Below are 25,440 nucleotides of genomic sequence, written 5' to 3' on the forward strand. Positions count from 1 at the left end.
AGATGGGACGCCTTAGGTCTCATTTCATGAGACAAAATTTTAAAAATAATTAATTAATTAAAAATAATAATAATAATAAATAAATATATAAATAACACTCTGGCGATCCACTCCAGAGTTAAAATTAAATAAATAAATAAAAACTCAAGGAAAAGTAGAAGTCTCCATAGACCCTCTACCAGAAGGATTCTTCCCGTGAAGTAGCGATTAGCCTTGGCAGAGCCTAAATAAATCCCACGCCGAGAAGTTTTTGGCGTGAGCATAGTCATGTTCAGAGATTTTCAGTCAGAATAGTAAAATGCTTTTCATGGTCATACGGATGAAGTCTGGGTTTTTTTCTGATCATTGGTAGCAGAAGCATTCATTAATCTTCTTCTTCGCTGGAACAGCTGTGTAGTGTAGTGTAGGTCCTCCGAGTATTGGCCTCTCAAGTGGGCTTGTCACACGCTTAGCCTATCTCCTCAGGTCCGGATCACCACTGACAAACATACTGAACATCCCAAGACTCACATGGTTCATTGATGATAGGAGACTCGTCACAACGGTCAATCTCTTGACCGGTCTCATCTCCTCTCTCTTTTTCTGGAACAACTGTGCATGGAGGATCCCAATAGCGCATCGGCGAGCAACTCCACAGCTATGCCCTCTTCAAACACGCCTTCACCTGTAGGACCGGTTCCTTCCTTAGCAGATGTCATCACGCGTCCAAAAACTAGATGTCAATCTCAACAAGTTCAGTCAGAATCGACAATACGGAAAGAAAATACTCCGTTGTGGGTGGTTGAGGCTACCACTATTATAACCTGAGTCCCGTGCAATACAAACTCTTACTGAATTCAATTCATTCCATATAATTGTCCGATGTCCATTTCCACTTGCAGTCTTCCAAACCCCATGTACTTTTTCTGACTGAATCTCAGTTATCAGTTGATTCAACTACTGCTCATCTCAGATGTCCAAATTATTTGCTGTATGATTCCTTTCGCCTCAAAGGAGGTACTTGTGCATATGTCCGTTCTGATATTCCCTGTCAGAGACTTGGCAATTTGGAATCTCCTCTCTTTGATCTTCTCTGGCTTAAAATCTCTCTACCTCATTGTGTAAAATTCATCTGTTGTCTCTACCGTTCTCCCAACTCCACTAATCACTTGGAGCTCTTTGACTTCCTCTCTTTGCAACTTGACTTTCTCCAGTCCAACTTTCCTAACAGTGAGGTAATTTTCCTTGGTGATTTTAACGTTCACAACTCCAGCTGGCTTCAGTTTTCTAGTCACACCGACCCAGCAGGTCGAGATGCTGAGGCTTTTGCAATTACTAATGACCTAGCACAGATTGTTCATTTACCTACAAGAATACCGGACAATCCTAATCATACAGCCAATACGCTTGATCTTTTTCTCACGAACAACCCTTCTAAGTACAAGGTTGAAGTGAGAGGTCCTTTAGGCACTTCAGATCACAACTTGGTGATTGCCTCTTCTCCGATGGAACCTTTATCTCATGGCTATTCCCAACCTCGTATTGTTTGGCATTACAAGAATGCAAAATGGGATGACCTGCGAGACTTCTTTTCTTCTTTTCCTTGGTCTGATTACTGTTTCAAAACTTCTGATGTCAACGTTTGCTCAGATCGTGTCAGTGAAATTATTCTTGCAGGAATGGAATCCTTTATCCCACACTCCACTTTAAAATCTCGTCCTTTATCTAAACCTTGGTTTTCCAATAAATGTGCTAAGGCTGTTGAAGAGAAGAACGTTGCATATCGTAATTGGCTTGTTTCTAATTCTTCAGTTTCATTTTCTGCCTACACCAAAGCTCGTAACAATTGTAAAGCAGTTATTAATCAGTCCAAACTAGAGTTTGAACAGGCTAAGAGTAGAAAACTTGCTTCTTGCCCTAATGGTAGCCGAGCATTCTGGTCTCTTGCCAAAGCTATTGGCCGCAACTTTTGCCCATCTCTGCTATTGTTATTTGGTTTTTTTTTTTTTAGGAGCATTAGCAACTAAGGCCATATTGCTCCGGGATATGCGGTGGTCATTCCCTGACCTTTCCGCATCCTCCGTATTTGGTGGTGACGGGCTCGAACCCCGGTCTAATCAAGAAGCGTGTGCTACGCACTGCTGCTCCTTCCCACCTGGCTACGGAGGCGCCACCCATCTCTGCTCCCACCTCTGTCCAAACCAGACGGTTCTGTTGTCACTTCAGCCAAGGATAAAGCTGACCTGCTAGCATCCCATTTTTCTTTGAGCTCATGTATTAATGATCTTGGTAAAACACCTCCCACCATTCCTAACACGCTCCATTCAATGCCTCCTGTGGTCTTCCGTCAAAAGGATATCAGAAGGATTTTGATGAATCTTGATGCTAAGAAAGCTCCAGGTCCTGATGGTATTTCTCCACTTGTTCTCAAAACCTGTGCTCCTGAACTTACTCCTATTCTTTGCCGCCTTTTTTCACTTTCTTATTCCAAAGGTGTTTTTCCTTCTGCTTGGAAATTTGCTCATATCCAGCCAGTTCCTAAAAAGGGTGACAAATCCCTCCCATCCAATTATCGTCCCATTGCAATTACTTCTACTCTTTCTAAAGTAATGGAGAAATCAATTAACCGCCAACTCTTAAACTACCTAGAAACCTTCCGTCTGATCAACGATCGCCAGTATGGATTCCGTCAGTGTCGATCCACTGGTGATATTCTGGCTTATGTTACCCATTTATGGACTAATTCAATGGAAAGGTTCGGTGAAACACAAGTAGTTGCTCTTGACATCTCAAAGGCTTTTGATCGTGTTTGGCATAAAGGTCTTCTAAACAAGCTTCCATCTTATGGTTTGCCAACTGTTTTTAGTAATTGGTTATCCAGTTTTCTCTCTGATCGCTCACTGAGGGTGATGGTAGATGGCTCTCTGTCTTCTAACTTCTCCACTAATGCCGGTGTCCCCCAAGGTTCAGTTCTTTCCCCCACTCTTTTCCTCTTGTATATCAATGACCTTCTTCCATTGACTGGAAATCCTATCCATAGTTTTGCCGATGATAGCACATTGCATTCAACTTTCCATTTTGAGAAACCTTGTCCAGCTCAATCAGCTTCAAGTTCTCGAAAATCTGCTGCCAATTCCTTAAATGCCGATCTTCAGGTAATTCTCCAGTGGGGCAAAGACAACTTAGTTGATTTCAACCCTTCTAAAACTCAATCTTGTCTTATATCTCGCAAAAAGGATTCTTCTGATCCTATGCTTATCTTTAGTGACATTCCGATTTCTAGGCAAAATGATATATCTCTTTTGGGGATTACCCTGACTTCTAATCTCTCTTGGCACAAGCACATTACAAATATTGCTTCCTCTGCATCTAAAAAACTTGGTTTTCTCTTTCGCTCTCGGCGTTACTTTTCTCCCAAACAGCTGCTCACTCTGTATAAATCGCAAATCCGCCCTGCCATGGAATATTGTTCCCACATCTGGGGTGGTGCCCCCAAAACCTCTCTCAGGCTTCTTGATTCCATTCAGAAGAGGGCAGTTAGGTTAATTAATGATTCATCTCTAACAGAGTCTCTCCACTCGCTGTCTCATAGACGCACTGTTTCTGCTGCATGCCTCTTCTACAGATACTTCCATGGGCACTGTTCTTCTGAATTGGCTTCTATAATTCCTGCTCTCTCTTTCAAAACAGTCCGAACACGTGCCGCCACCAGCCAACATCCATTTAGTGTCCAACTTCAAACCCACAGAACCAACTTTTCATCTTCCTCATTTATTCATTCAACTGCCGTTTTCTGGAACAACCTTCCTTCATATGTCTTTCCTGAAAATTACAGTCTGAAGAAGTTCAAGTCCAATGTCAACAAATATCTTCTTTCGTCTTCTCAACCTCCAACCCAAGCACGGTACTAAGTACTATAGGTTATAATACCTCTCGTGTTTGGGGTTCTCATAAAAAAAAAAAAAAAAAAAAAAAATATAATTATGTAATTCATTGTATATGTTTGTGTCATGTGTTTTGTAACCAATTGTCTGTACACTCACTTAATCTTCTCTGTCTACAGTATACTCAGTCGTTTCTCCACTTTCTAGTAATTTCTTTTATTTATTTATTATTGATATTTTATTTTATTATTTTTATTTATTTTTGGTTTATTGAGGCAACTTGTCTTTATAGTACATTGTTAACCCCTGGCCGCTGTTCCATGAAGTGCAGTTGCAACTACAATACTTTGTAAATCATCATCTGCAATAAAGATTCTTCTCCTTTCTTTCTGTCATGAAGGCTTGGAAGGTTTCTTTGTTGGCTATTTGATGATGGCAAAGCTATAGGGAATGAAGTTGGTTGTCAGTAGTAGTTGTTGTCAAGGTAGGTGTTATATTCTAGAACAGGGGCGGGGAATCTTTTTATATTGGAAGGCCAAATTGTATTTAACCAAGATACTATAAGACTGCATGCTGAGAATTAAATATATACAAAAAAAATTATATTTTTGTAGGCATATTTACAATTTTAATTACAGCCTGTTATTGTATGAGGAATTAAAACAAAAATAGTTGCGCAGACATTTATTTGTTTAGCAAAGATGATAAACAAACTAAAAATGTAAGAATTTAGACAACAAACTATTCAAAATTCAAATATATTCAACAAACTATAAAAAATTGGTCCTCGTAGTGAATATCCGTCCTCTGAGATCTCAAGCTTTTTAATTCGTGTCCTATAGGTTGCCCAAAAACAAGATAACATTCGACGAGCACGTTAACGTAGACATGGATATTCAACAGCATTTTTCATATTTAAAGAGGATCCTCCTTCACGTCAAATATTATCTTCTGAGAGCTCAATTAATTCCACCTGTAAGTCGTCAGGTGCTTTGGAGACATTAATCAGGTGTGGTTGAAAAGCTGTTTTCAGTGTGAGATCATGTTTCTCAAAATCAGCAAACATTTCATTGTATCCTTCAATCAGCGAGTCTAGAACAGCTGTGTATTCTTTCATGTCGCATTTCCTCAATGATTTGTTTGTATCCAGTTCATTAATAATTTCTGCCAGTTGAGGAAAGTGTTCAGCTGAAAGTTCCGATTCGTTAAGCAAGGTTTTGAAAAGGGTCAGCCTTTTCCGAAATGCCTGCATTTTAAGCCACATATCATATTTAGATTTGGTTTTACCTCGCAATAAAATATTCAGATCATTTTTTCTTTGACCTTAAATCACGCAAAAATGCAATATCTCTGCAGAATTCCACTTTGGCAATTCACACTGTTAATTCAGTTCTTCCAAAAAAGCTTGTGATTTGTTTTCGCAAAAGATAACAGTTTTGTCCTTGGGACGACCAGCCCATTTCAAAATGATATAGCAGATCCACGCTGAATGTTTCATCATTAAGCTGAAGCATGTTGAGAAATTGGCGATGTCTTGATGTATTTGCTCGAATGTAGTTTACAATACCTATAACTTTATTTAATCTGTCACTCAAAACGATAGATTTGGCACACAGATTCTGCTGATGAAGGACACAGTGAAAGGAAATCAAAATATCTGGATCTGGCAATTATTTCTATAGTAATACAAGAAATCCTTCATGTTTTCCTCTCATGGAAGGCGTGCCATCTACGCATGCATACACTTACTAAATTACATAAATCCAGTTTCGCTTCATGGCATTTTTCTTTGAAGATGGTGAAGGCGCCAATTACAAGTGTCCTGGCAGTAAGGGTACTTGATGTCAGTAACCCCTCATGACAATGAAAATCCGCAATTATAACACTAACAAAAAATAACACCTGTGCTGAGTCAGTAATGTCAGTGGATTCATCCAAGGCGACTTATAATAAATGGCTTCGCTTTGGCATATTGCATGAAATTGTTCTGTTATATTACGGACTAATTCATGTTGCCGATCAGTTATGGTCCTCCTTTAAAGAGGTAGTTGTTTGTACTTCTTAACCTTAGCTGAATCTAAACATCTCACAACTTCAACAATGCATTCTTTTATGATTTCCACATCGCCAAATGCCTTACCTATTCTTCCAAGTATATATGCTACTTTATATGTCGTTTCAGTAATGCCATCCCTTGTCCTGAAGTAGTTTTGAATACTTGTTGCTGCCGCTTTCCATCTTTCATTTTCTTAAGTGCAGGCTTTCGAAGTTCTTCTAGTTTAGCATATTTGTTGTCCTTATGTGTCGCAAAATGCTGATATGCATTTTATTTCTTCACTGTTGCAGTTAGAGTAATAAATGACTCATCTCTGACAAAGTATCACCACTCTGTCTCACAGAAGTTCTGTTTCTACTGCATGCCCTTTCTACAGATTCGGAAGATAGACAATTCAGAAGAACAGTGCCCTTGGCACTGTTCTTCTCAATTGTCTATCTTCTGAATACCTTCCGTTTTCTGAAACAACCTCCCCCCCCTCAACACGTATCTTCTGAAATTACAATCTACAGAAATTCAAGTGTAATGTGCACAAGTATCGTCTTTCACCTTCTCAATCTTCAACCTATGCATGGTACTAATTACTATAGGTTCTAATACCTCTCGTGCTTGGGATTCTCATAAAAAAGAAAAAAAAAAGAAGAAGAAGAATCTGTAGTATGTGTAGTCAAGTAGCATATGTCTGGGATGAAGCACCTGATTGCTCCTCTTTTTTTCTCCCCTTGCCCACCTAGACTACCAAAGTCCCATAGAAATTCCTGGCGTCATTGATGGGATTCGGACTCAGGTCCTTACTATGGGTAGGCATATGTATATGTGTATTTGTTAGGGTGGCACTTAGAACATTAGTTCAACTCCGCCTCGTACCATTGTCGAGATACAGTACTCAGTAAAAAAGGCTAGCTATGTAAGGAATATATGTTATGTTGTTGTGCTGTTTTGTCTTCTTGGTAGCCCGCAGTAGCAATCACCTGGACATCTACACCAGGGTACTCAACCATAATCACGGGAAGGAGGGCGAAGTCCAGAAGAATCACACGCGGTCTGCAGAGATTCCGATCCACCGGAGGTAGTGTGAAACCAGTGGATGAAAGGAAATCCCTGGTGGTTCAAGACAGGGAGAGAATCACTCACATAAATAAATAAAATAAAACTAAATAAATAAACAAATTAAATAGAGGTTCTAATACCTCTCGTGCTTGGGATTCTAATTCAAATCATAATCATACCATGTTAAAATATTGACCTTCTTTGAAATAAATCCACTACGTGGAGGAATGGTCGATCACCAAATAGTATTTGTATTAAATGTTCTCATTGATATTATGCGTCCTAGAATACAAACGCAACTTATTTTTATATGTTTATTCTTCTAATGCCTGTCGCCGTGATATGAAAATATCCCAGATGTCTTAAACAGAAAATTTTTCATAAATACAATTGTCTTGAATCTTTGAACAATTATATTTCTATTGGAGATGAAAAGTTAGTTCTTTATAATTACTTCTTTCACTGCACAAAGTGAAATTTAAGTGGTTCTGTATTTTATTCACAGGAAAAGCGCAATAGTCTTTTTGGTCATGATCGTAATTGCAATCGCTAGTTCGACCACCATTGCTGCCTTGAGTATACTGCATGGTCTCCGTCCTTATGCAGTTGGGCTTGCACCAAACATGAATTTAGAAGAGTACATGAAAAAGTAAGATTTTGATTATAAATTAAGAAATAAATACCCAATGAATATTTTTTTAATGACCAGCAGTGATCATGCAGTGGTTATTGGTTTCATTAAAAGTATTACGATCACTAGAAATAACAGATTGAGGTCCATTAATTAAAAAAATCTCGGCATTATGCAATATAATTTGTTGATTTATCTAATATGGTAGTAAATCAAAATTATAAATTTTGCACAATCACTGCCATGAGTCCATAACACTGAAGGCAGTGATTCCATGGCTAACTTACCAGATTTCTGGAATGTTGACCAGGAATAATAGCAAAAAGACCTTGTGCGTCAGCAATAAAAAGTAAAGTGCAGCCATTATCAACCCACGGCAGGATGGAAGCCTCCTCAACAATTCATGTTGAGGGAAATGGACCATAATCTGCAACGCTGGTCCAGTGCGGGTTGGTAGATCGACCGTATTCAGCAGTCAGGGGTTTGAACCCCGGTCTACTCAAAGAGCGTGTGCTACTGCACACCCGCTCCTGCCCACTCGGCTACACTGAAACAAATCTTCCCACTAGGGACGAAACATAAAAGTATAAAATAAAACTTTACTGAAAATACACTGCTGAAAAAAATTAACGGAATGCGTAGGAAACGTGGAGCTCGCAAGTACATCAATTACCAAAAAGATCACATTATACACGTCGATTCAAAATGCTTGAAATTATGTCACATGATATCAGTACAGCTTCTGATCTCCCTCCAACAGCTATACCGACCTGACAGCAGTGCACCATGCGCGATGTATGGGCGTCTATAAGATTGTGTGACAAGAAATCCCATTCTTTCACCAGCGCACACCTTAGTTCACAAAATGACTAAACAGTTGGCTATCCGCGTGCAATGAAACGCCCAGAGCATCCCACATATGTTCGATCGGATTTAAGTTTGACGATCGTGCTGGCTATGACAGCCGTTGGATATCTTCAGTTTCAAAATATTCTTCCACTACTTGAGCTCCATGTGCAATGGCGTTGTGTGCATGAAAAAAAAAAAAAAAAAATCTGCCTCAACCGTACCCCTAAAAAGTCGCACAAAGGGTTCTCGGATCTGTTCTCGGTACCACTATGCAGTTACAGACGTTATCAGAAACGTGAAGAGGGGTGAGGCCGTTGATCATTATTTCGCTCCAACGGGAGAACCCCGCCTCCGTACGTGTCCCTTTCTCTGATGTTGGAAGGATGGAACCGCATTCCTCGTTGTCTCCACAAGAAATAACGTCTAGAATCTCTTTATAGGCTAAAACGGAACTCATGGAAGAATAGAACTGTACCACATTTGTCATGACTCCTAGTCACATGTTCATGGCACCAGTTTCGACGAGCTTTGCGGTGGCTTCCTTGCGTAGCGTCCACTTGAATCGAGCCTTCTCAACACAGTCCGGGTGGAAATATTTTCGCCTCTGGTCGCAGCAACCTCAAGAGACAGTTGATGACAGTACATCGTAGGGTTCCGTCTTGCTGTTAGAGCCAGATAGCAGTCTGTTCTGGTTAACGTAGCCATCGGGTGACCTTGGCCAACTCTTCTTGTAATGGTTCCCATCTCGTGAAATTGCTTGAAAAAAATCAAATTATTATATTAAGGTTACCCGTAATTGATTATATTAACCGGTATTTGTGTGTGTAAATTCCGTGTGTTCCCTGGTCGATTTGTCTGTTTTTCTAGACGAAAAAACCCCAGTTTCTGGGAGAAAAAACTTTGCTCTTTATGCCTCAGATCGACTAACTCAACCTCAGTGAGAAAAAAGCCCATTAAAGTTCCTCGCGTCATCGACGGGATTAGAACCAGTGCCTTTTCCACCTGGTGTGGGGAGGGCCGTGCCGATACAACTGGGCGACCCGCATAGACTGAGACTGCATCCATATTGCCAAGACGACACTGTGTGACACATTAAGCTAATGTGTTCCCGCCTGAGTTTGCCCACCTTCATGGCATCCAACGGTCTGTCATCTCAAAAAATTATATAATCGACAATGGCTTGCCATCCTGAGTACTGGAAAGGTGGCTTTCTTACTGAGCAAACCAAAAATCGGGAATGGCGTGAAGTCGTTCAACCTGTGTTTTTATAGGCATGAATAATTTTCATAATATGTGGTTCTCTAGGGTTGTAGATCGATTTTTCTATTGGATATTCGGAATTTGCATTCCAAGATGCCTATTATATCAAATATTTGCCTTCGGCGACATCGTTCACAATGAAATATTCATGGAAAACATTTTCTTCTGTTAATTTAGGATATTAGAACATTATTTCTTTGCCGGGGTATTTGTGTTAGGACTGGCCGTATTGTGCGAGAAATCCATAAGTTTTAGATACACCAACAAACGGAAGGAAAACTTTGCTCCCCATCTATATTTTTTCTGGTTACTGTATACCTCCTGATTCTAGTATCAATGCTTATATTTCACTTTCTAGCCTTGTAGACTCAATCATATCGAAAGTAAATTGCGGAATTCTACTCTCCAAATACATTACAAGCAGTTATAGGATAAATCATCAAAAGGACACCATTTACCCTATTTGACTCATGTCAGCATTGGGCAGAGAATTTCAAGATTGCTTTTACCTGACCCTAAATCTCCTTCTTCTGCTACCGTTTTTAATATGATTCCTCTAAGTATATAGCTATTTTGGGATTATTTCCCACGCGTAAAACCTTTATGTGACTATTTCCAAAGTTTACCCAAGTCATCCCGAGGTAATATTGCTTCAGGTTGACAATGTCATTTAAGAAAATCAGAAAAACTAGAGACAAATTCCGATCCCTGAGGAGAATCTCAATTTTAACCATACCTCTAAAGAGTAACCATGAAGTACAACCATTTGCTCCGTGTCGTGTAGACATCTCGTAATACATCTAGGGATCTTAGATCTGATCCCATCTCTCATCTGGGACCGAGTCAGATGCTTTGCTAAGGTCTAAATAAGCAATGTAGTTATTTCTCACATCCTACTGATGAGATACATTGTCATAATAGTTAATGCAGATAATAATTTATCCGGTTAGTTAATTATAATTTTCCCTTTACGATGACGTCTAGATAACTCTGTATTAATCACTGCATCTGTATCTTCCCTATCAATGAAGTCAGGTTGTCTTCCCACTTGACAAACGCCATTTTTCAACTTAGGCTACCATAGTCCAATGTCCATTCAAAACTAAAAATGACTGGAACTTCACACTCAATCATTCACTTAGCGCTCCATGATCAATCGTCTATGGGTTCACGTACCTATCAACGCTATTATACTATTAGGATCACGCATGGTGATCTGGTCCAGAACGTTATTTCACCTATTTCCTTAACATGCTGATTTAGAGAGCAATGATCGATTCGATTTAAACTTTTGAGTCTTATAATGAATTTCAATAAGGGGCCAGGTGAGCACCCACATAAAAAGGTGCTCGCATTTATTCGCCCTTTCTGTCTGTGCCCTCGTCGGTAGCAGAGTTGGTATAATCATCGTCCTCTCCACACCAAGTGGAAAAGACTCGAGTTCCAATCCTGTCGATGATAAGAGGAATTTTTATGGACCTTTTCTTTAACATGGCTGAGTTAGTCGGTCTCAGACTACGGTGGCATTGTTGTTTCTCTCTCTCTCTTCTTTTCACTCAGGGAAACTCAACTTTTTCGTCTAGCAAAATGGACAAACAGACCAGAGAACACACGCAATTTATGGACATATTACACATGGGCAGATGACGGCGGCCCTAATATGTCATTTTTTACCACTCTTACATCCCATCATCTTCTTTGTGCTTCTTTATGATTAACATCCCTATTAATTCAAATTATGTATGTATGTATGCATTAAGTGCTGCATAAAAACTAAAACTGTGAGGGCTAAGTATACTGTGTTGGGAAACAGAGTGTCTTCTGTGGTAATTTAACCGTTTTCTGAACGAAAAACCCGAGTTTCAGGAGTTTGAATTAGGCAACACCACTTGAAACTGGCTAACTCGGCCACATTGTTTAAAAGCGCGTAAAAATTCCTCGTGACATCATTAAAAGCATCTATGTAGCTTTCTGAATTTACTATAATTTTGGCAGTAGACACTGTATAAAACCAGGCGCTCTGAAATGATAAATCATAGCCATAAAATGATAAAAAATTTAAATTATTCGAGGGAGATTAAAATTACAAACTGGTTGGGAAATTCCTTAGCTAGCTGCAATACATCAAGATGTTTTATTCTGAGGTTAATCCAGTTAGGATCTTGACTAAAATAAATGTCACACTAGGGCCACCTGGAACGTCGTTCGTCTGCCCAAGTGTATTATGTTCGTGTCCTCTGATCGATTTGCCTGTTTGCTGGATGAAAAAATTCGAGTTTCCAAATTTTTCATCCAAAGATTATGTTACAATAGAACAACGGGAAGCATATATTCAAACTAAAGGGAAAAATTATAGACTGGATTGTAGGAAGTTTTCTTTTGACATGGAGTTGTTGCTCTTTGGAACAAGTTGACTTCATGAACAATTGAATCAGTCGGTTTGAGAAAATGCAAATTCTTACTGGATCGGTACCTGTGGAAGAGCGAACAAATAGGACAGTGGGTTTGTTTTCTTTGTATTTTTTTCTTGATCACCAAAAGACACTGCCTTCCTTTCATTGTGTGGCGAATACTATCAATATAAAATGAAATTTTCCGGCTGCAAACGTGCAAACTGGCTGTAGAAGACACCTAACAGCGAAAGAGAGACACTCACAATACTTATATCGTGACTCTGCATCACGTTAGCTGGTGTCCTCGCGATTGCAATCGTAATTGATGTCCATCGCTTTCAATTTCCGCATCGTCAGGAAGAACGTTTGTCACATTCAAGAATATCATCAGTAAACTGCGCAATCAGGTTAAGGCTATTTTCTGTGAATTGGATTGTAAGTTATTTTTGGAGTGCGCAGTGCGATGAGGGGTATCGCCAGGCTTTTGAAAATGTCTCGGAGCGCCATGAGAACTCAAGAAAACAGGCTCCATTAACTTTTCTGCTGAAGGCACTACCTTAAACTTCCCCCTAAACCACATTGACGGTGATCCAGAATGGTCCCATCGCTTGATGTATACCCGAATTTGAGCATGCGTCAAGCAAATTTTCTGGTCGGTTTCTCCCTTTCGATGGACAAAAAAAATCCAGATTTTCAGGATTAACGAAATAAACCATGCAACTGTCGCCACAATTTAAATTACGAGTATAGACGATTGTCCTATCGAGATGAGATTCGAACCCAGACCATGTCCAGAGTGTGTGTGGTAAAAATGGTGATCTTCAGCACTGTGTTGACTACGATGAATTCATGGTTTATGGTTTCTTTTTTATGGTTTCTTTCTCTAGCATCATATCACTTTTAATCCTGTGATTACCTGAATACTGACCTTGTGAACACATTTATTAAAAATTAATCGTAAAATTAACTATGTATAACAATATATTTTCGAATTACATATAATTAGCATCTACTGTGTACTAGTAAATTATTGCCATTAATTATTAGTGGTTTGTTAAAGGCAGAACCAGTATTTTGACCTCATCTACACAAAGCCCTACTATAGGATAACAACCTACTTTATAGGCATGGTAACAGGCTACATGCTCTACAGAACGAATACCAAAGAGAAGTTCCTGAAGCGGGTAAGTAAAAACTGGAGTATTCTGCATGACATAAATCATGTTTCAGTTAAAATTAGCGTAATATTCATGCTATAAATGAATAAATAAATCTTTATTGTGAAGGAAAGTTACAGCATAATATCCCATCACAGCGACGACCGCCAGGGGTTCACATATAGCAGTTAGAGAAAAGTAGAATATATACAGCGTACAAATACAAAATGCTACAAAATACAGCGAACACATAAAAAAAGGCTACAAAATACAGATTACAAAAGCAAAAAGAATTACAAATACAGCATAGAAACACAAAGCTGAACACAAATACAGAAAAACAAATACAACTTGGCAGTGATTCAGGGTTCAAGGGCTTCGATAAAGTTGTGCCTGTCCTGCTTATTACTTATTATCCTGTCGATGTCGGCGTCCACACGGTTCAAGACGGCGAGCATCTGCTTCGGAAGAAATCTCTCAGTGAGTATAAGCCTGTTGTGGTGAGCCACAAGTGCTGGTACCGACCTTAGGCTTGGCCGTGGAATCCTCCAAGAGCAAGCGTTCCAAATATTTGGAGATGATATCTGGCCCGTGATGAGTTTGGCTGTGAAGACCAGCCTCTTTTCCACAATCAGGAACTTCATCCTCGGGATGTCGAGCGCTTGTGCCATCGTGGTGGTTGTGGTAGCGGGAGGTAGCCGAGGCTTGTTATTGGCCCATTTCAGTCACCAGTATTCAGCGGTGTACACCCGCTTGAGGTTTGTAGGTGCAGCAGAGGCCCATATTTCTGCACCATAGAGAATGGCGGGGTAGATCATGGAGGTGATGAACTTTTTAACAGTGAGAGGACGTCGGACGTGTATCAGCTTCTGCTTTGAGATCCATCCACCGTAGAAAAATGGGTGTTGTTGCCGTTGTTATTAAACACGAACTTTCGTACCAAAGTCCCGGCATTGTCATATGTAAATTTAGGGCTGACACACAAAAATGAAACGTAGTTTGGAACTAAGAAACAGACGTCATAAGGACTGAAGCAAATAACAGAAAGAGGAAATCCAGAAGTACTACATCTCTAATGGTCGATAAGAAAGATGAAAAAACATTTCCTTTGAGCAATGTAAGTCCCACAAATTTCTGGGACTTGCATTGTGGGACCTCAGTGGCGAAGATTAGTACATACACACAGAGCTGCGTGGCTTTTGGCTTATTTTTATATGGTTAAAAAAATTACTGAGAGTTGTAATCAATGTTTATGACCATCGCAGTTTAACCGCCATGCCTTGGGTCACTTAAAGCTTCATGAAAGAACCTGCAGGCTGAGAAACGTTTGATCGCTAATATTAATTATAATAGTTTATTCGTCCCAACTATTCAAAGAAGTACCGAGAACCACCCTCATGCTATTTTGTTTCCAAAATAGCATGAGCAAAATAGCAAATCTCTAATAGAGATTCAGTGCTATTCACCTTCTAAAAAACTTCTTTCCTGTTAAATAAGTTACCACCACCACCACCACCACCAAAAATACACTTCTGCTTTCAAAAACAACTGTATCTTACTTGGTGCTCTTTACAAAACGGCTAGAGAGCCTGCTAATTAATTTCATGGGAGGCGAACGCTTCAAGTTCCCCGCAAAACCAATAAATTAAAACACACCCGGATATTCTTTATCAGTGGTGCAGTGAATGAGTTGAAGTATTTCTATGTGGAACTAAAATTCAAAGTGATATTCGAAACTGGACAGAGAAAAACATAGTTTGCCGTTTTCTGTGAGATTCGTTTGGTTGCCTTAGCACGCATTTCTCATCAGATGACCGTGTTAACAAAAGCATTTTGTTTCCAAAATAGTATGAGGGTGGTTCTCGGTGCTTCTTTGAATAGTTGGGACGAGTAAACTATTATTCAAATGGTCTTGCACGTGTCTTGTGGTAATTCCGTTTTAGGTGAACTTTTTTTCGGCATAAGATGGTTTAGTATTGTGATTGTGTCTTCAATTTAACTTTCTTCGAATGAATTGTGAATTCCAAATCAAAAGTTGATTTCAGCAGTAGCCGAACTCAGAACTGAACTGCGTTGTGCTAGACATGTGTTGTGTTTTACGTAGGACGTCTCCTAAACATCAATTCAACTTTCCGCGGTACCCGTCCACGCCACAAAGAGATAGATAACAACCATACTCGTATTATCATCTGTCTTTAACAGATAGCCTAAATCTAGCACCCAGCCAGGCTGCCAGCAATCCTTAACCAAAGGATTACATCTCGTTTCATCGGATTACGACAAATGGTACCAAGATGCCTAGTCTCTGTACATAAATCAGATAAAGGAACCACTAAGTGTGTTGAAGTGGGATTTACTCAAAGAGGTAACTACCATCAGGGAAAAAGGGAAGGGTTTTTGCATTCGTAAAGGCGACTACGGAGGTCTGAGACAGTATTTAAATTCTATGCGGTGGGACCAACTGATGATGTTACCAAAATAAAATTCAAAATGGGAAGCATTCAAAGAACTTATCTTAGAAGCTACTAGGCTTTTCATACCAACTGAGAAATATTGTTCAAGGTTTAGGCCTAAATGCATGTCAGATGAACTAATGAGACATCTAGTCTGTAACCAAGTCACAATGGAGATTAGGCAGGCAAAGGCAGATTACGAGAAATCTTTGGCAAAGGATGCAAAGAAAAACAGCAAAGAGTTCTTTACTTATGTAAACTGGAGAAGGAATGGGATGAATCAGATTGGTACCCTGGATATCGATGGTTCAATTGTTGATGATCTCGCTCAGGTAGCTAACAAACTAAATGAGTATTTTGGGTCTACATTCACGCATGAGAGGTTATGCAGAGAGGGGGAATGCCAGATGCCAGAAGTGAATTAAACTCTAGCAGTGAGCTAGATGATTTTGTAATAACTTAGGGGAAAGTGGAGGAGAAATTGTTGAAGATAAACATTAAAAAGGCACCCGGGGTGGATGAGATCTATCCAGTTATATTAAAGGAGGCAGCAAATGAAGTAAGCAAACCCTTAGCCAAAATTATGAGAACTTCCTTGGACTCAGGCGACGTGCAGATGTAACCCCAATTCACAAAGAAGGATCAAAAGGCGATACAAGTAATTATAGACCTGTTCCAGGGAAATTATTGGAGGTTTGTTTGTTTGTTTGTTATTTGGATTTTAGTAGCATTGGCAACTAAGGCCATATTGCTCCGGGATATGCAGTGGTCATTCCCTGACCTTTCTGTATCCTCCGTATTTGGTGGTGACGGGCTGGAACCCCGGTCTAATCAAGAAGCTTGTGCTACGCACTGCTGCTCCTTCCCACCTGGCTACGGAGGCGCCAATTAATGGAGGCACTGGTTAAAGAAGCATTGCAGGATCACCTAGACAAGACTTCAATTATAGCACGGACACAGCAATTCTATGACGTGGTCACAAAGGAAGTGGATGCATGGAATAACTTTGATATCATATATATCTTAGAAAGACTTTTGATACTGTTGCACATGGAAGACTGCTGCACTAATTGGAGCAATGTGGCATTGGAGACAAATTGCTGCTATGGATAAAGGGATGGTTGAGTGGGAGAAGACAGAGAGTGGTAATAAATGGCCACTGCTCTTCATCGACTAATGTTATTAGTGGAGTTCCTCAAGGTTCAGTGTTGGATCCATTGTTGTTTTCTTTATTTATAAATGATATTGATGATGATATATCAGGCTTAATGTCCAAGTTTACAGACGGTACGAAGGTTGGCAGGGTTGTTAAGAAAACTAACGACAGTACGATGCTACAGCAGGATCTAGAAAAGTTGAGCAGATGGGCTGAGAGGTGGCAAATGAAGTTTAACATTGACAAATGTAGAATACTGCACATGGGAAACCGTAACGCCACAGTAACGTATCAACTCTGTGGTAGTACACTGACAGTGGTAGAGAATGAAAAGGACCTGGGGTAATTGTGCAAGCAGATATGAACTTTTCTGAGCAGTACTGATAGACTGCAAAAGTAGCTCATGGTGTCTTGTCAATGATATACAGGAATTTTTCCAGCAGGGATAAGGAGGTAATTATCCCCTTGTATAAGGCACTGGTCATGTCATACGTTGAGTGTACAGGTCTGGAGGCCTCATTTTAAGAAGGATGTAGAGCTGTTGAAACGAGTAGAGAGAGCAATAAGATGAGTGAATGGAACAAAGGGTTGCTCTAACGAAGAAAGGATTACGTTTTGCAAATTACAGTGTCTGGAGACTAGACATCTGTGAGGTGATCTGATTGAGGTGTGTAAAGCCTTGAATGGTTTCAGCATGGCAATGCTGATGGGATTCTTCCTCTTGCTCAGAATAATCGCCCTCTCAGGCGATTATTCTGAGCAAGACTGTTGTAGAATAGTTGTGCGGAAGTTTGCCTTTAGCCAGTGTGTGGATGATTGCTGGAACAAACTTCCATCTGTCGTTGTAGGAGTTGATAGCTTAAATAGATTCAAGGCAGAACTAGACAAATGTTTGGAGCGAGTGGATGGGTGAAATTAGAGGTTTTTTTTTTTTTTTTGTTTATGCTATATTAGCTTGCTTTCTTGTACATGTGTCTTTACTATTGTTAAATCAGGAGCCCGACAAAATTCAGCCCCATGAAGGGGATAGTTATCCTGATACTAATAATATTAAGATCACAATGAGGGGGAAGTCCTCTTAATCAGGCGAGTAGGTTATCCCTACTAACAATCTTTTTCCATCAAAATACACAATATAAAAGGTTTTCAGAGCAAGCAATGTGGCTATGTACAAAGTAGGTTTGATTAAACAGCTGAATTATTCAAATTAGGGGATGATATGTTGGGTAGCAACCACATGGCAATAAAGTTCCCAGAATGGTCATTTTTCGATCTGTTCGATGAATTTGAAAATAAATGGAAGTAGTATGTTGTAGTTCAAACTTTCTCCAACAAATGGTTGTACAGATTTTGCAATGGAGCAACGAACGAATACCAAATTTTTCTTTAAACTGAGAAAATCTGCAACAGAAACACTCGCAATATTAGAGACTGTTTAGGTGATGAAACGTAAAGTAATACCAGTGTGTTGAATGGTAAAAGCGGTTGAAAAACGGACGTGAGGATGTTCGCGATGGCCCAAGAAGTGGGTATCCGTCATCCTATCGAAATGAGGGCAGAGTTGTAAAAGTTCGGAAAACTGTGACAAGAGATCGTCATTTGACGCTCAGAACGATGGCTCATGAGCTGAGTACGAATAAGGAGACAAATCGCCAAATTCTGCATAACGATTTAGATAAAAAGGAAGATCTCTGCAAAATTTATGCCGTACAGCTTAACAGATAAGCAGAAGCAACTAAGAGTGTGATCATGAACAGACTTAATTCATATTTCTCAAGACAATTTAATTTCTTCGACTGTGTTGTCACTGGAGATGGGGCCATCCCGTGTTTTTATAGTCCTGAATAATTTGCATAATGTGAGACTATGTAAGGATTTCTATTGGACACTCGTAATTTGCATGGCAAGATGCCTATTACTGTATATGAATAATCGCCTTCGGTGACACTAAAATATTTATGAAAAACATTTTGATCTGTTAATTTTGTCGGGCAGTGTATATTAATACGAAGAAAACATCATTAAGGGCATAAATATAAGTAATAACAAATAAATAAATGAAAACAGAAGAAGGGAATATAAAAATTCACAGTAAAGTGGAATACATTCGGAAAAGAACGTGAAAATTTAGAATGAAAGGAGGAAAAGACTGTGCCTTGTTATTAAGAATTTTGTACGGAAACAAAGGTTAGCAAGCATTCTCCTTTAAGACAAGTAGGCGCAAGCGGTACCTATTTAAATATTCTTCAAACGATCTTTGTCAAAACGAATCAAATACCATTTTTGAGCAAGGCCAAGAGTAGTAAGGACCCGGAAAAATAGCTGAATAAGTTGTAATGCAGTGAATGCAGAACAGCACCAAGAAAACTTGGCTACTCCTCAAACTGAGTACGTTTTCAATCAAAGTTCGAGATCTTCCTAAACAGATGGAAAGTTACATAGCTGTTGTCCTGCTATGCTGGCCACAACTACTAGTAAAACACAATATTTGGCAATCATTATATATGATATCTCTAAAATTTTCCACCATACCGGTTCTTATTAATAAACTCGCCTGAAAAAATTACAATCACGACATTAAATGTATTTTACAATGTGTTGATCTCTAAAAGTGTTGCATCATCTCCTGTTGTTTCTACAGTGGCAGCAGGCGGTTGGCTGGACAGTTGCACTATTGCTCCACCTAATCCTTGTCTTTGTATACAGGAGTATCAGCTCAACAGGCTCTTCTGGGATCATCTACATCACTTTCTTTTCTACAGCATGGAGTCTCTGCGTCGGATGGGTCATCTTCGCTTGTCTCACTGGACATGGAGGTAAGTGAACGATTCATTTAAGGACTGAGAGATAGAAAGCTGTTTTCTACAGAATATATGAGCTGTGTGATAATTAATATTTTCAGCGCAACATGCACTTAATTTAAAAAATTCCACCACTTGTACAATGCTCACTACCTAAAATAAGGTGAAACGTGGTGGAGTTGTTAATACAGCATAGCGTGTATTTTGTTTTAACTTTCTTTTAAGGGCATCGCTCTTTTTATAGTTCTGATTTCGATTCGTATCATAACTGGATATCAATTCCCCTTGAGTTTATTTTACCAACGATGACACTTAATTAGAAGCTTTACAGTGCAGGGAAAAGCTTAAAATTTTTCTTTTTTGGCATCGAATCATTTAAAAATGTTTGCTATTTCTTCACACACGTGTAATATCATAAAGAATCTCTCTTTTATATGTTTCAGAATGTGTACGTTATATATTTTTTTTAAATTTCTTTTCAGGTCTCATCAATGACTTCCTGTCGTGGAAAATGTGGATTCCTCTGAGTAGACTCTCGTTCTCCGCTTATCTTGTGCACCCCATTATTATCCGCTGGTATTACAAGACAGTGAAAACCCCCGTCGATTGCACTTTCTCTCTTGTGGTAAGTCTGCTAGGACTGTCTATTTACACGTGCAACGAATCAGATGTAAGAAGGAACTATTTTGACTCTTACTTCGCGTATTCCCTTTCTTTCCTTTCACTCCCTTTAAGCCTTAAACCACCTGCCTTGTACATATGACCAGACTCGTGGTAAGAACTGTTTAGGTAGTCAGCAATGATCCTTATATTAATATTAATTCCCAATCTCTTAAGACATCCTAAAAAAACTCCTAAAAAGAACAACCTAAAAGAAAAAGTGTATCGTCCTTGTCATTTCAAGACATTAAATTTCCAGAGCAGATATTTTTAAAGTGTGCAAAAATCACACGAGGAAAGAAGTCATTGGTTCTTCATTAGTGGATTATTCTTCGTTTTTGAGAGAGCCTGTAATAAGCGAGTGGCGCAGAATAAGATTCATTCCTTGCGGTCGATGGAGATTTGTCCAATTTCTTGTTTTCAACCAAAAAAGGTTTAAACAGCTCATTGCAAAACAACAGTAGATCATTATTGGCCAGTCTGACTACACGCGATAACATTTTAGTAAAGCTTTTGATAATATTCCAGGAAAAATTGTTGTATGAGTTGGAGTTCAAATAAACACTAACTGTTCATGGGTTCATTTTCAGACTTAATACAAAAAGGAACTTAAATTTAAATTCAAGTTCCCATTTGTTTTCTCTGAAAAACAAAGTGGTAGCTTGAATGCAAACAAAGTGGCTCCAGTGAAGAGAATATGGAGCTTAAAGAGATACCATTATGTATTTCAGGGAACAGAATAAAATAAATGAACCGATCAATTTATTTAATTAATAATGTAATTATATCCTGTACTAATAATATAATATAAATAATGAAATACTAGATTACATTTATATTATAATATTAATAATTTAATTTGAAATAATATTAAAATGTTTGCTTTCAGCCAAAGGATAATTGAGTCTTAGAATTTCATTCTTGATTCTAATTTCCATCTGGTGTGCCGCCACGGTAGCACAGTCTTCCTCACACCGGTTGAGGAAGATCGCTTCAAATCCCTTCAACAAGGAGGAATTTCAAGGGCTTTTTCCACAACTAACCGAGTTAGCCGTCTCAGAAGAGGACTGCATGGTTTCACAGAAACTCGCATTGTTTGTTTGTTGTTGGGTTGTAGAAGCAACAAATGTCATATTGCTCCGTATATATTGTTCTTAAATGTCATTCGTTCTGCGGTCGATATTCTGTTCCTGCACGGAAAACCTGAGTTACCGAGAGAAAAAAACAAACCATGCTAACCTCGCCTGCGACCGACTAACTCAACCACGTTGTGAAAAAGACCCATAAAAATTCCTCATGTCATTGACGGGATTCGAACTCGGGTCTTTTCCACTCGATGTGGGGAGGAGTGCGATTCTACCAACTGTGCTACCCATGAGGGCAGAACCTCGCGATTCTCGTCTAGCAAACAGGCAAATAAACCACAGAACACACATTTTTATAGACATAATATATTTACGCCTCATAGTCTTAGTTGTTTTGGCGCTTAAACACACCATTTTGTGTAGTTGAAGTTGGGGGTTTGAATAAACAGCATTTTTCCACTACTCATGTTCTAAATACCATAAAGTAGATTTCACAGTAGCATTATCTGTCAATACAGAAACAAAAGCATCAGTAACAAAAAAAAAAGTCTTTTTACATCACCTGTCTGTCACCTCTAATAGCATTTCTAGTTTTTCCTTAAATTTATTCAAATTACCCACCTCTACAACACCAGGTGGAAGTTTACTCCAACGATCAACCACCCGCTGTCTGAAGGCAACTTCGCACATCTATTCTGCAACCATCCTTCCTCAACTTGAATTTATACCTCCTCATCTGTGTAGTCTCAGCAAGTGGAAGAATGCCATTAACATTCAGGCTTGCTCAATCCATTCAAAGCCTAAAAAATTTTGATATAAAAATTTTGTTTCGCATCTAGTTCCTTTGTTAGATTGGTCAGACAAGATCTCTTCTTAAGAAATTCGTGCTGGGCTGAAGTATAGCTGCGTTCCTTTCTAGATGGTCCTGAATCACTTCTTTAATCAGTAACTCTATTTTCCGTGGAACAGAAGTTAACCTAACAGCTCTGTGATTGCTCGTATCACCCTTCAAGTGTCCATCACAGATTCATTGGCTGTTAACAGCTCTCTAGGGTTTTCTTTCTGTAGAGATTATCTTCGCAAAATTGATCTGGATGGATGCTTAATTTGTTGAAGATCTCAGGGCTATTGCCAGGAAACATTACCCTCAGAGGATTAGGATTTGTCAGAGATAGATACAGAGGGAGGCAAGAGTCTCAGTGATCTCTTCTTGCCTTCTTTGGATCGAAGATTCATAATCATACAGTTAGGCATCAATTCATCCCATTATAAGCTGTGCTAACGTCTTTCTTGGCCTTTCTTGCAGTCAATTGAGAATTAGGGACTTTATTGTACAGTCCATAGGAACCTCTCTTGAATTCAAAGATTTTCTCATAATCATGTTTACAGGTTTCTTACTTAGTTTGCTGCCTCCTTTAATTTAAATGGATAGATTCAATCCCAGGTGCCTATTTTATGTTTAGCATCAACAATTTATCCTCTATGTTCCTCTCAGCATCCCCGTGCCTAAAAAAATTCCTCATGTGTGAATGTTGATGCAAAATATCTATTCAGTTTTTGTCAACGACCTGAGCAAGATCATGATCTATTCGTATATGGTGGATCAATGTGATTCAACTACTTCCTTCTCTACAGTTATATAATTAATTTTTGCTTCCTTTCTTAGCAGTCTTTGCCAGAGACTTCTCGTAATCTGCCTTATCTTGCCTAATCTCTGGTGTGACTTGATTTCAGATTACGGTATATATTAATTTTTAAATTATCTTGTTAGCTTTTAAAGAACTTATTTTTGTTTTTAAATATTAAAGTAATTATTTTTCGTTTGCAGGCGGTCTATTGGGGAGCATTTGTTATTTTGGGCTTCTTGGCTGCATTCATAGCATCTATTCTTATTGAAGGTCCCACCATCGGTCTGAAAAAAATGTTGATGACCGGGAATCGTCCTAAAAGACGCTAAGGCTCATATCTGTGAGAGAACCTGGTGGTAGTGCAAGATTCCAAGAATTGACAATTGTATTTGAAATGGAGGATTGCAGCAGAAACCAATATCACGTCTCTCGGGTTCAACCTTTTAGGTGTACAAAACACGTGGAAGTATTTCATAAAAAGTAGACCACTCCCAACTGTTTATGAATTTCAAGTGCAACTGTAAATCTAAAAATTGCATCTTCTTACAAACAATTCGGTAAATAACATGTTTAAAGTGGTTAATCAATAAAGAGTTTAGCAAATAAACTGCAGAATTCGTGTGTTCAAATTAATTCATTTTTTTTTTAAAGTTATGGAAAGCAGATGAACAGAAAAGAGTGTTCCCACGATGTAACACGATTCAAAGTTATAGCTTACAGTATAACTATGTGGTAATGTTACTTACAGCAGGTTATTGCACCACCGCAGGGCACGGATCGTTGGCAACTGTTCCAGCAGTGAGTGACTTATCCATGCCTCATTGGTCTAGTGGATCATCTGATTCCCAACAAAATCGAGCATGGCAGAAATTCACGGCCATCCAATCTGAAGAAATCGAGGGAATTGATCGAGCTGCCATTGGCCAGAATCCCCGCAGAATGCTTTAGGCACCCAAGGTGGAAGTACAATACCATACTTCGAGCCTTGGAACTGGGAACATCCATTGTTTTTTAATTCTATACCATACCTGAAAAGATCTATCATATCTTTCCTATTAGATCGTGCCATCATTTTATTTTAACGTAATTTTTACGTAACAGAGAACACACTCCAATGTGAGGGTATATTTTCATAAGTGTGCCTCCTATGCTATAGCCGTATGCCTCCAAAGATTCATTGTGGCATCACACACCACAATTCCCATCACTGCTAAATGGCACCACATAATTTTTTTTGTTAAAAATTATTTTCATTTGAAGAAGGACTCAAGCTCGGCTCTGCATAATTTGGGGTGCCATCACCTTACACACTTAGCTTCTGGAACGTTTTACTTTTAATCATGAAAGCTGCTATGGCTATAATGCAGACCATTAAGAGCCAAATCCAGGAAGATGGTGTGGTGATGGAAGGCTGTTTCATGAGTATCGCATGCAAAAGGTTAAATTTGATAACGAATTTCCAGAACACGTGTATCTGATCGAGAAAGTATTTAAGAAGCGTACAGTTGGCGGTCATCATTACCGGTGAAGTGGCGCGGGTATTTTGCAATTCGCCCTCGTGGGTAGCACAGTTGGGAAGATCGCCGTCCTCCCCACACTGGTTGGAAAAATCCTGAGTTCGACACCCGTCGATGACGTGAGGAATTTTTATGGGCATTTTTTGCTGAGTTAGTCAGCAAAAAAGTTAATCAAAAGTTAGTCAGGAGAGGGTAGCGTGGATTTTCGTCCAGCAAACAGAAAATCGACCACAGAACACGTTCAATTTACAGACAGCAGGAGCAATATGGCCTTTGTCGCCGATGATCCAAAAAACCCTACTGCAACAACATTAATAATCTTATATTACAATTCTTGAGTCCGAAACGAAGATGTTTTACCTAACATTGGCCAGTAAAACTATCATGGACGTGTATCATAATAACACCCATTCAAGTTCCATAGCCCAACTACCTTGGGAAGTTAATTTATGTGTGAAGTGGGGAGTGCACTTTCAGAAATCCATCTACCTGGAGTATGAAATGATATCAGAAAAAGGATGCGATGAATTTCGTCTACTTCGTAACGGTTATGGTACAGAAATAAATTTATATGAACTTTCTTTAAAGTATAAAGATTATCAACATCATTTATTATTATTATTATCAGTTTATTTGTCAACAAGAAACGCTGGCCACTCCGAGACGGCTATGGGCCAGAAAGGTTTACAGGCTAAGGTACCACGTGTACAATGGATTACAGGTAGAGTACGACGAGCATGCGGACTCGACCCGGGATATTTACAGAATTTTACTTATAAATAAAAGATTGAAACCATAAAAAAGTCAGAAAATTATACATATAATCTGAAGTTCAAAAAAAATTATTTGTAGTAGGACATTATTGGTCAGGTTCAAGTGTC

The 25,440-nt window shown here is 39.0% G+C and overlaps 1 protein-coding gene across 1 annotated transcript in view; it reads left to right on the top strand.

Annotated features, from left to right (window-relative positions):
* The window catches only part of LOC150087631 (O-acyltransferase like protein-like), a 65,888-nt gene extending 42,395 nt beyond the window's left edge, over nt 1–23,493 (top strand). The window contains exons 11-15 of the mRNA XM_090369836.1: nt 7,475–7,618; nt 13,163–13,286; nt 19,510–19,684; nt 20,152–20,294; nt 23,243–23,493. Of these exons, the coding sequence (XP_090225962.1) occupies nt 7,475–7,618; nt 13,163–13,286; nt 19,510–19,684; nt 20,152–20,294; nt 23,243–23,371 (715 nt within the window). The 3' untranslated portion in view covers nt 23,372–23,493. The remainder of the gene's footprint in view (nt 1–7,474; nt 7,619–13,162; nt 13,287–19,509; nt 19,685–20,151; nt 20,295–23,242) is intronic.
* The last annotated feature ends 1,947 nt before the right edge of the window (nt 23,494–25,440 follow it).

The sequence above is a fragment of the Mastigoproctus giganteus genome, chromosome 3, assembly GCF_048544385.1.
Source record: "Mastigoproctus giganteus isolate SK-2022 chromosome 3, ASM4854438v1, whole genome shotgun sequence".
Taxonomy (NCBI): domain Eukaryota; kingdom Metazoa; phylum Arthropoda; class Arachnida; order Uropygi; family Thelyphonidae; genus Mastigoproctus; species Mastigoproctus giganteus.